Genomic DNA, 12238 nt, shown 5'->3' on the forward strand with positions numbered 1-12238 from the left:
CGGAGGGGAAATGCCTTGGAGTTTTTCTATTCCTGCGTCCACACTTTCCTACAACTGGTCAACAGAGATTGATAGCATCAGTTTCTAAACTGTGGAAATATTTCTGTGAAATCCCAACATAAGAAAAAAAGGGGGGGGGGTAGGTCAAGGCTGAGAGGCTAGGGTGAAGCAGGAACGCAGGTACCCGGGCCCTAAAGCTTCTCCCACCGGCTCTGGGCCAGCCACGACCCCCTGCTCTGAGGGGGCGTGGCCGCAGAGTGGGCGTGGCCTCGCCCCACGGCCAGGTCTGGCCCTCGCGGGCTTGCCGGGAGGAGGGTCCGGGCGGGAGAACGTCCGCCCACGCACGGTGTAAACAGTTCCGGTCGCTTGAGGGATCCCCGCGGCTTGTTTTGGTGACTGCGCGCGGAAGTATGTGGTGCTGGGAATGGGAGGGCCGCCTGTGAAATCACAAAGCCCCGCTCGTATATCCCTGAAGGCCAGGAAGCCTACGGAGATTTCCACGTGTCCGGGATCTTGCGTGCCTGCGCCCTGCGCCGACGCGGAGGCGGGACCTGTGGGGTCCGCAGCCCCTGGGCGGTTGAGCGTCCTCAGCGGGTCCCGGACCTGGGGCGGGGGTGTGGGGTGCGGCCGCGCCAGGCTGACAAGGAAAAGATCGCCCACGAAGGCGGTGGGGGCCTCCCCGCGCGGCCTCCTCCGGAGCCAGGACTCCTGGGATGACCCCCTGCTGACCCGACCCTGCAGAGCCCGGGCCACTGTTACATGCCGCCTCAGGAGAAATGGATATCCAGGCCGGGAGGTTCCTGGCAGCCCGCCTGCTTGGCAGCCTCTTCCAGAACAGTCCACGGAGTACAGGCTGCTCCCTGTCTTCTTCCAGCCTCGTCCCTGGAGGGATTCCAGTCTCCCTGCGCGAGTCTTTCCCTTTTCTCCTTATCATGGGGAAGTAATATGCATCTGGGCGTTAAATCACGGGAGAGGAGCTAGCACTGAACAGCACCAGAGAGCCCTTAGCGGTAGCAGGCCTCCGTTGTCAGAGCGCTACACAAAGAGCACTGCAAATTTATTACAGCTTTTTCAGTTTACCAATGGGAAATCCACAGCCGTGCTCAGGAAGTAGAAGGCATTGTGAATGGGGAGGCCGAACAGTACACAACTAGTTAGAACAAGGCCAGGCAGGGCATCCATTAAAAAGAATATCCAGCTTTTTATAAAAAGGGACTAGTGCACACCTCCAAACTCTCAGCATGGGGACATGCTGATTAGAATTTAAGTGTCCCCGAAGCAGTTCAAAACCCCAAAGAAGGGCTCTGAATGTATTTTAAGAGATTTTTTTAAATGATCCCAGTATGACGGCATCTAATAGATACTGCATCCTTTTCTCTGAAAGAGAACTAAAACCTAAGAGACTAAGGGTATTTTAACCTGTTGGTAATGAAGGCAAGGGTGAATTTGTGGATTTGTAGGAATCCATTTTTGTATGGATCCCGATGTATTTTCTCACTCACTGTAGCTTTGGGAGTAGGATTGTTCGAGAGCTCTTGAAGGTGCAGTGGACTTGACAGAGAGTAATTCTTCCAGAAAAGACCTGCCCTGATGACTGTGGTTCCAGGGGGAAATGCAGAAGAATCATCACACAAGCGTGCCTTCCCTACAGCGTAGGGAATGGGTTGGTGGAGCGCGTTGAGCAGAGTTGCAGAGCCCTCTGGTGGACGTTCGCTTGACCACATTCATTTTAGCAGCTCAGACTGGGAAGGCCCCTGACTCTGGCTTTGAACTTCAAGCAAGTCATATGGGGGGGGGGGGTGGGGTTATGATGGCTCCTTTAACAAGGTGGGAATGTGGGGAGTAGAGAGGGGCCCACACCCCCAACCCGAAGGACAAGAAACATATTCAGCCCACCTCAGTGATTCCTAGGGTTGGTGGAGAGGCTGGTTCTCAGCAGGTGCATAATAAATGTTGAGAAGGAATAAAGTGGAGGATAAATTAATGAATGGAAGCGTAGTTCCTTCTACAGCTGCTGAAATGCATTTGGAGAATCATAGGTATTGGATGATAGTGCCAAAGAGACCCAGAGTAAGGGGTTGCAATGGGAGTTAAAAGTGGAAAAAATGGGAAAATTTGAAAACTCTTGTTTATAGGGTCGAGGAAGAGACGTGTAAACAGTGTCGAAGACAACTCTTCTTGGGAAAGAGATCTGTTGGCAAAGCTAGAGCAAACCCTGAGCAGGCGTGAAGTGATGACCCTATAAAACACACACTATGACGCCTCCCCAGGTTTGCCACCGGCCCTCGAGGCCGAGTCCATTATTTCTGTGCAGCATAGAGAAAACGGTTTCTGGCTTAATTTGGATCCCTAGCATCGCCCCTCCCTTCCACTCACAAAGGTAACCGACCACTGTTTTTCTCCTATGTTCTCCTTTATGAAAGCAGTTACCTCTCTCATCTTCTCTATCCCCAGGGTGAATATGTACGAAATGACGATCCATTCCTGCGTGGAAGGCCAGCGCTCCATCTTCACTAACACGATATAGTTGAAGAGCATCAAGTATCCGATGTACGCCAGCTGTAAGGAAACACGATACAGTGTTCTGGCTACGGAGACCCGGGAGCCCGGCCCTTGGGCAAGGCCGCCGCATGGCAGAACAGAGCAAGGTCAGCAAGCAGGACTCAGAATTCACAACAAAATGAACTTCAAGGCTTTAAACTATTCAAAGAATTTAAGAAATGACTATAATATTGAAATAATGTGATGTGCTATCTTCCTTTTGTCCCGTACATGTGTCCCTGGTCCAGTACTTTGCCTTTACTTCTGTGCCATGATGCATCCTTTTTGTTTGGCTATTACCGTTTCTTGTGTCTTTCTGGCTAAAAAGGGGACCTCTTCTCTCAGTGCTACTCTTGTTCATGCATAAGCCTCAGGTTCTTTTTTTTTTCTTTTTAAGTTTATTTGTTTATTTTGGGAGAGAGAGAGAAAATGAGTAGGGGATGGGCAGAGACAGAAGGAGAGAGAGAATCCCAAAGAGGCGGGGCTGGATCCGAGGACTGTGAAATCACAACCTGAGCTGAAATCAAGTGTCAGACACTCAACCGACTGAGCCACCCAGGCGCCCGGAGCCTCAGGTTCTTGAACTAGGGCACACGGTGGATTTGTGCCTAATGAATGCCAGGTAGGTGAAATGTCTGTAGGAAGGAAAGGAAGGCACATACTATACTTGTAAACTGGTCAAACCAACATAAAAATTAAGACTGGATTTTATCTTGAAGTCCCACTTGAATTGTTTTCTGAGTTAATGTCTTCTTTTTTTCTCCTCCTACCTTAATGTGCTTGGCTTAGCAGTGCCCTGGGAGGATTTTATCCATTTTCTATTGCAACACCTCCCCACCCTATCCAAGTTGGGATATTCCTCCCTGGTTTCTGCTTCTTTGAAAGAAAACAAGAGAAGATAAAGCAATTTATAGAAAGGAATGGGTCTCTGTAGCCGACTGTGGCTTGGAGGGGGGGCCTAAGCCTCATGGGGCTCTGGCCTCGGAGGCTGAATCCCGATGGCACTGGCTGAGGTGCTGGGTGTCCGCTGAAAACCCCTGGGGGCTCAGGTTTAGTGACTGTCACTGGAGGACTCGGTTATGTCTAGATGAGTGCGTGGAGTGTAGGAGGGCCGGTGGGGTTCTTGTGTCAGGGCCCGCGGAACCTCTGGAGAAAAACTCCCCCTCGGGGAAATGGCATACGAGCTCAACCTTCTCTAGGCAACGCTTCAAGCTGAGTAAGGCGCTCGCTGGCTTTCGGGGCCCCAGGGGCTGTGAGCAGGAAGTGAGAGCGGGTTTATTCCTGTCTGCACTCTTCAGAGCCCACAGAACAAAGAATAGGACACAGTGTGGGCAAAAGGGTGGAGGCCTTGGAGATACAGTGCGACTCTGGAGCCCTGCAGGCACCTTAGCAGGTGGGGAAAGGTACAGCCTGACTGCGAGACAGAAAGGGGAACTGGCGGCCCCACAGAGCTCGAGAAACGTTCCTTTCTCTGCTAATGGGGCCGCTCGCTGTCTTTCTTCCTTTCCTTTTTTAATAAAATGGATACATAGATTCTGAATAGGAGTCAAAGGTATTTTTAAAAGCCCCTATGATGACGCATTTACAGACACAACCATATAATTTCTGGTCTCTTGCAAGGTGAACATATGCCAGAGTTCAGTGAGGTCAGGAGCGGAAGCATGAGGGCAGCTGTGGAGAGGCTGTTCCTTCTCCACCTGACACCTCAGGGATGCGCTCTTGTCTACTCACCCCTTCAGGGATTGTCACTTAACAAAATTTTAACTTTTTTTTTTTTTTTGAGAGAGAGACAAGGTGTGAGTGGGGGAGGAGCAGAGAGAGGGAGACACAGAATCCAAAGGAGGTTCCAGGCTCTGAGCTGTCCACACAGAGCCCGACGCGGGCTCAGACTCACGAGCCTGGAGATCATGACCTGAGCCGAAGTCAGACACTTAATTGACGGAGCCACCCAGGTGCCCCTCACGGACTGTCACTTTAATCCACACCTCAGCCCCCAGTCCTTCCCTCTGGGGCTGTTAGCACAGTGTGGAAACCTCACCTGAGGCATCTGCTCTACTTGAAATTACGTGGGATACTGTTTAAAATGCAATTTGGTTCATATGGTTCCTGTTTACCGTTATACACGGGCATCCACTCTCGGTCCCCCACGAGTACTGTATTTCACAAGACACAGCAGACTTCAATAGCGAAACTCTAAAACATATTCTCAGCCTCCTTCTGGCCTGAAATCCTTCTTTCTGGTTGCTTCCTTTTGTTTGTTGGATCATATTTATTGCTTCTAGGGGAAATGAGTCTCTCTAACTACTGCCCTGGTTTTTATTATTCACCCAATTCATTGTGACACATTCCAAAGAACTATCTTCTCTTGTCACATGCAGGCCCACTGACACCCACACAATTCTTTCAGAACCTCTGCATTTTAGTATTTAAGCTCTCTTCCAACCTGCCTCTGTCCTCCAAAATACAGGTTTAGTGTATTGGTTTGGCTGAAGGAATGTAGATGCAGTCAGGGAAACTTGGATTTAAATCCTAGCTCGAGTATTTCCAAGCTGTATCATTTCGTGTACATCAATGCACCTGCCTGGGCCTCCATCCTGTGAAATGGAGACGAGGGCTACTGACCTTACAGAGCTTTTGGAAGGATTGGGGGGGTGAGGTGGGGGGGGGTTTGGAGAATATATATCTATCTCCCTTTTTAAAAAATGTTTATTTATTTTTGAGAGAGAGGTGGGGGAGGGGCAGAGAGAGAGGGAGATAGAGGATCTGAAGCGGGCTCTGCGCTGACAGGAGACAGCCCGATGCAGGGCTCGAACTCATGAACCGTGAGTTCACCACCTGAGCCGGAGTCAGACGCTTAACCGACTGAGCCACCCAGGCGCCCCTGTATCTAGTTCCTAACAGTTGTCGAGGCCAAATGAATGGTGGCTAAAATAATTATTTGCTTCTTTTTTCAAGCAACTTCCATTCCTCGTGTCCTCTTACCTCAGTACTTGTTTCCTTTTGATCTGGTTAACTAGCCATACCTCTCCTTTTTTAAATTGCCCTCCTTACTGTTTATGCTTCTTCCACGATCAGCCTGTTATTTGTTATTATTATTATTATTCTTTTTGACAGAGCCAGTGAGTGGGGGAAGGACAGAGGGAGAGAAAGAGAGAGAATCTTAAGCAGGCTCCAGGCCCAGCACGGAGCTCGACGCAGGGCTTGATCTCCAACCTTGGGATCATGACCTGAGCCGCTGTCACGAGTTGGACCCTCAGCCCCTTGAGCCACTCAAATGCCCCTCAGCCTCTTCTTTAAAATCCAGCTACTCTATAATGCTTTCTTTCCATGTTCAAGCTATAATATAACATTTTGGGACAACTCTCAAAATACAGACTTCCAAAAATATGACTTAAACATGGCACAACAGAGGACTGTCTGCTGTCCTGAGAAGCAACCTATCTTAGAACTCCACCAACATTCATGGGGTCTAGCTACAGATTACCTTAACATGACATGCTTTAAAATGTGTGTGGTCTACACACATATATTCTGTAAGCTTTAACAAGTTGTGTGTAGAATGTCAAAACTTTGAACAGAAACATAACTTCATGATGCTTATTTAAGTCAGTAGGCATCCTCTAAGGATTCGCATTTTATTTGCTCATATATTCTTTTTATACATTTTCCATTAACCAAGATGCTCAACTCCCAAACTATGCAATGAAAGCACCAGAGCTTTCTTCAGGTTGTGTGGATCCCTGGTGAGCTTTCTCCTCCTGCCCCTGGAGAGGGGAGGGGGCACAGTGGTGTTCAAACAGAGGCAGGAGTCTGTCCATGCTGGAGAAGCCCAGAGCATATCCTTTGCCCTCTGACTTGGTTCCTCTTTTATAAACTTGCAATGGCATCCTTTCCAGCTGGGCACTTGAAATGACTCTCATCACAGACCAGATCTGGAGCCAGCTGGATCCCTGCCTCCTTTCTTCTTGGAACAGAAGAGGACCCAACCTGGCCTTCTGGAAACTTGCTAAGATATGGAAGTGAACTTATGTGGAAATGAGGTGTGTTCCCTCTTTCAGAAACTTGGGAGTGTACACAGAAGGAGATATTTTTGGAAACCAGAGTGGGAAATACTCTTATAGGAAGGAACACATCCGAAAGCAAATGGGAGGTTGATCTAAGCGAATTTTACTGTTAAGCATCTCTGGGGAGGGGACTTAAAAATCTGTCATTCCTCATCTCCATGCACTTCCTCGAGGCCTAGGCTTTGTAAACACACAGCTATGGATTTCTGGAAGTCATTATGTAAACACTAACAACATGACTGGGGTGTCCAGTCCAGTGGGTTTGCTGAGTCTACCGTCAGCCGTGCAGAAGGGAGCCAGACACACAGGCTTCACTTCTCGGAGGCATCTGATACAAGGAGAGCAGTGTGTCCCAAGCTTCCTGGACTATAAGACTCACTTGGGGAGCTTGTTAAACATATAGCCACTTCAGCAACTCCTTGGAGATTAGATTTCATGGGTCTGCGATAGGGCCACGATGTGCATTTCTAACAAAATTCTTTATCATCAAAGAAGTTTTGGAAAAAAAATACTGGGCCTTCTGTCTGGGGCAGTGGTTCTTAACCCTGGCTACTCATTACAACCACCTGGGTCCTTTGAAATAGCCCGAAGCTTTGGTTGTGCCCAGACCAATGATGCCAGAATCTCTGAGAATAGAGAACTCAGGTACCTTTAAATTTTTTTTTTAATAGATAAATAGGTGGATTAAATAGAACCCAGGTGGTGTTGTTTTTTTAAGCGCTCCAGGCGATCCCAATGTGTAGTCAAGACTGAAAACCACTGTCCAAGGCATTTGTGACTTAAAAGCATCTTGGCCAACAAATTGTCACAGCTGAATAAATGGGGACTAAGGGAATCAAGGAAATAATGTTAATGCTGAACAATGATCAAGAAGAGAGAGAGAGATGTCTTAGAAAGACAGGACAAATGAGTCTTGTATTTGTAAAGGTGATAGGCAATTCTTTATACTATTGTTTCTATTAGTTCTTTTATGCTCTAGATAAGGAGTTAGCAAATTTCTTCCGTAAAGGACCACAGAGTTCATTTTTAAGGCTTTCAAAGCCTGACAGTCTTTCTATAGCAAGTCATTGACTCAACAGTTGTTAGTACAAAAGCAGTCAGATTATGGTAAACGAATGAGTTTGGTTGTGTTCCAATAAAACTTGATTTATAGACACTGAGTGTGAGTTTCATATAATTTTCACGTATGATAAAGTATTCTTCCTTTGATTTTATTTCAATTTTAAAAATGTAAAAACCATTCTTAGCTCACAGTCCACAATAATAGGCCTGGATCTGGGACTCGATTTGGCCTGTGGGAATATAGTTTGCCAAGCCCTGTTCTAGGCTGGGGTAATTGAGGCATCCTGGTATAAAGGAAGGACAGAAGTGGGTGTAAAATGTAGTAAAATTATCTTTTTTTTGGGGGTAAAATTATTACCTTGATAAAACTATTAAATTAGGGAAAATATATGTAAAGAATTTATAACAGTGCCTCACAGTAGGTGTTCAAAAAATGATATCATCACTATTGGGTGGATGGATGAATAAAAACACGGACTATTGCCATGCAATGTGACTAGCCTAGGAATAAAAACAGTTACATTTATATGGTGCTTACACGTTCCAAGCACTGTTCTAAGTGCTTTACATATTTTAACACATTTAATCTTTACTAAACCCTACAAAGTAGGTACTATTATTATCCCCATCTTAAGGAATCTTGGCACAGAGCGCTAAAGTAACTTGTTTGAGGTCACACAGTAATACTAAGGGGCCCAGAGAGGATCTCTGCTCAGCCTGTCTTACCCCAAAGTCCATGCTTGTCACCCACTAAGTTGTTTCCTGCAAGGTAAATTTAATATCTGCGTAAAATATATAAATGGAAATTATTTTTGCACGTCTTAATTTTTTCGGGGGAGAATTATTTTCTATTTTTAGTATTCACAAACCTGAATTTTTACTTCACTAAAAAAATCTAATATTTATATTTCAATTATATCTTCTTTTAAGACCATAGTTTACAACAGTAGTTTTTCAGCTGGTAGCAAAGTAAGTCCATAAAGGGACATTTGGCAATGTCCAGAGACATTGTGTTGTCATACTGGGGGCTGGAGAGTGCTCCTGGCATCTAGTGAACTGAGGCCAGGGGTGCTGCTGGACATGGTACAGTACACAGGACAGTCCTCCTAAGCAAAGAATTTTTCTGCGCCCCATGTGAACAGTGCTGAGGCTCAGAAAGCCTCACTGAAAGGCAGCGTTAAGTGTTGGCATACGGGACCACACGCATGCACAGAAACACCTCATCTGGTCATTTGAGTCATCTTGGCCTCGGACTAGGATTTTCCTTTGCTGACTCAGGTGCCTGGTGGGTAGCTGGTTGTGAGAAAGGCCAAAAATACAGACACCTGTCCCTCATCTGGCACAGTGCCACTGTGACTGGAGAGAACCAGAGATGACCTGGGGGAAGCTCACCTTCATGAAAAACAGAAGTAGGAAACCAAGAGTCTAGCCATTTCTATCATATCAAGAGGCTATTTCAGGGACAAGATTTCATCCTGTGGAGACAAAATATTTGCAGGGTGCGCACGGAACAATCGCCACTGTGACTGTAGTTACTTCGAGTAGTTTTTGCTGCTTTGGTTGGCATGTTGTTTCATCATGTCTGAACAAGAAAGGCTGTTTGATGACACTAGCAGATTGGGAGTAGTTACGCACTTAGGCTACCCACCTTTAGTGGCGTTACTTTGAACACTCTGCTCAGCCCTTACCCTTCAAATGTTCCCTACCCCCAGGATTGGCATCTAAAATGGGCAACTCCGATCCAGCGCTCATCCACCCAGAACACACAAGTGTTTTATAAAATGACATCTATTTTTTTGCTAGACTCATACTCGTCCCACCTCTATTTCTGTTAGTTCTCACTTTTACCATTTCCTTTATTTTCTGCAAGGAGGAGAAATGCAGAAGCTGTAGAAGCCGCCTCACAAACTCCACACGTCTTACAGAACTCTTGGGAAAAGCTTTCATCCCTGCCTGTGTGATCCTTATATTATGACTCACAGAGGAAACCACAAGGGTGCACGTGAAATTGACATTGGCTCTTTGTGGTCACCCATTAGGAAGAAGAAAAAGGAAGGTGCTTACAGTGTAGAACCAGAACTTCACAATGGGTGCATTGTAGAATTCATAGATTTTTCTGCCCAGGGGGATTAACCGGTGTCTGCTCTGAACTTCCTCTTCATCCTTCTTTCTGGAAGACTCCCCATTGTTTCGTCCCAACATCGCCTACAGTGGAAGAGAATCGACACCATCATGGCAGGGCTCTGGACAGCATGCGATTCAATGTGCTCATTTTACACATCAGGAATGCATGCTCACAGAACCTAAGGGTTTTATCCAAGGTCCCCAGAGATTCACAGGTTGTGCCTTCCCTAGGTGTGCATTTGCGTCATATATAGAATCAAAGGTATGTGCCTGGGATGGAAGGTCTTAGGGATATCTGTTACCATTATCTTCTCTTCTGCCATGGGAGCTCTGGAAGATTCCATAATGGAAGATACCAGAGTTCTGAGAGGAGAAAGAACATAGCCTCGGAAGGCCAGGAATCTCTTTTCTTTCCACCCCCTCCCCATAGTAGTGAGACAGGCAGATCTGGGTTTGAATTCTATCTACTCATGCTAATGACTCTTAAGTAAAAACAAACAAATAAACAAACACACTGGACCAGTAATATCTAACTTACCCAAAGGTTACGAGTATTAGAGAGGTTATCTGAAGTGCCTGGAGCTTAGTTAGGTTAGAAACCTCTCCTCAACCCTTAGGCATAAACCTTGGTTCCCTGATCTCAAACTTCATAAAACCCAAATTACTGCTGGGATTAGTTTCATGGCGACTTCTAAGCACAATGCCTTCCTCTGCATGGGAGATTCTGCTGGGTGGGACTAGAAGTCAGGCCTGACCTGGAGAGGCCTCATCTCCAAGCTGTTGGAAGTTTCCTTACGAATCGAATTATTTCCTTCTCACCCATGTCAACAGCAGTGGCAAAAATGACAATAAAACATCACAAAAAAGGCAGACTTTGAGAAAAGGCAGATGCATGCCTGTCTGGGTAGCAAGTGGCAGGATGAGTCAAATATGGCTGAAGATCCTACTGGTGAAGAGTTCCAGACTTTGAGTCATTCAGAAGGAGGACCGAATCCTCTCTTGGATGCTCAGAATCCATGGCCCCCGGGGTAAATCTTTTAACTGCTCTGAATCTTAGTTTCTTTATCTTTAAATTGGAGGTAATAATGGCACCTGCTATAGGATTGGTCTACAAATAAATAAGCATTTGGCACTTAATAAGTGTTCTGTGTATACTAGCTAGTGTTTAGTTACAATGAACTGAGACTTTTGTTGGATAGTCTTGACGAAAATAATCTGGTTGGGAATTTCTCGCCAGGAAAAAGAAAAGTGTTATTAGGGCTCTATTATAGCATAATTTCTTGACTTTAATTGTTTTGGTATTATTCTAAGACAAGGCTAGTTCTACCATGTTTGGGAAATGAGATTTTTATTAAGTGTAAGAACAGGGCAAATCCTTCTAACTACTCAGTGACTGACAAGGATTTAGGATAGGAAAAAGGAGTGGGATACAGGTTTAGAGTTGAGAGATCTAATTATAGAAACCATTTGTTTATCTTGAATTTGAGAGCAGATAATTCTGGTTTCAAACCACCTTACTCAAGATATACAAATAGTTCCAACTACTTTTGTCATTGCCTCAACTATCCACCTTCTTAAATATGTAACAATCGCAAATGATGAACCTGTAACCAATAGGATTTCTGGAGAAGGTAACAAGGCAACTTCCATTCCTTTAAAGCCTCTATGGCTAGGAAATTACCTTGACTTAATGAATAGGTAAGATCCCATTCGATGGCCTATCCAAGCCTTTATTTTGATCAGTGAGCTGGGTCAATCTCCATGATGGATATGGCACGTTTGACTTCTATCAATATTGACCACTGACCTCAAGAAACTCTGAGCTACATCCTTCTATAATTTATAATTTATGTCACATAATTACCCTGCTTCTGTTCTGCTTCTTTATTTGCTCAATAATACAATACGATTTGGGGACATAATGGGATGTTAGTAAAGGCAGCTTGGGGAGTTGTAGGCATCTTGGACAGTGACATCTTGGGGTAAACTCTAGAAAGAGTGGCTTCCCCAACAGAGTTGAGACAATGCCCTGGGTCTCTGGACATGTTGGAGCTTTATTAGGCAGAGTGCAAAAACACGTATCTGGCAATGCAGGTGAAAAAAAACAAAAACAACACGGCCTATCTTGCCTTCATTATTCAGATACGTTCCCAAGTGAATGCATTTTTTAAAAGCTTTTCTTTTGTGGGTTTAAGTAAAGCATTTTCGAAATTTCATTAATTCCAGCCTAAGCAGCTTAACTGACTGATTTTCTTGATTTCTCTTCCCAGTAGTCAAACATTTCCTTTGACTACATTCCTTAAGCAGAATGTAATAGGGTCAAATACAGGCAACACTACATAATATGGATTTGAGAATTTTTGCTGGCTGGACACAGATGTCAAGTCTGGGAAAGATCCACTGAAGTCAACTAGGCCACTAAAGGCTACTGATAATGAAATTGAAGC

At 45.4% G+C, this 12238-nt stretch overlaps 1 protein-coding gene across 4 annotated transcripts in view; it reads right to left on the bottom strand.

The window, feature by feature from the left end:
- TRPM3 (transient receptor potential cation channel subfamily M member 3) overlaps window positions 1-12238 on the bottom strand; it is a 502889-nt gene that overhangs the window by 64280 nt on the left and 426371 nt on the right. For all 4 annotated transcript variants that reach the window (XM_030293212.1, XM_030293204.1, XM_032595678.1 and 1 more), the window contains 2 exons: window positions 9732-9872; window positions 2431-2559 (listed from right to left, as the gene is read on the bottom strand). In XM_030293212.1, coding sequence (XP_030149072.1) covers window positions 2431-2559; window positions 9732-9872 — 270 coding nt within the window. The remainder of the gene's footprint in view (window positions 1-2430; window positions 2560-9731; window positions 9873-12238) is intronic.

The sequence above is a fragment of the Lynx canadensis genome, chromosome D4, assembly GCF_007474595.2.
Source record: "Lynx canadensis isolate LIC74 chromosome D4, mLynCan4.pri.v2, whole genome shotgun sequence".
NCBI lineage: Eukaryota > Metazoa > Chordata > Mammalia > Carnivora > Felidae > Lynx > Lynx canadensis.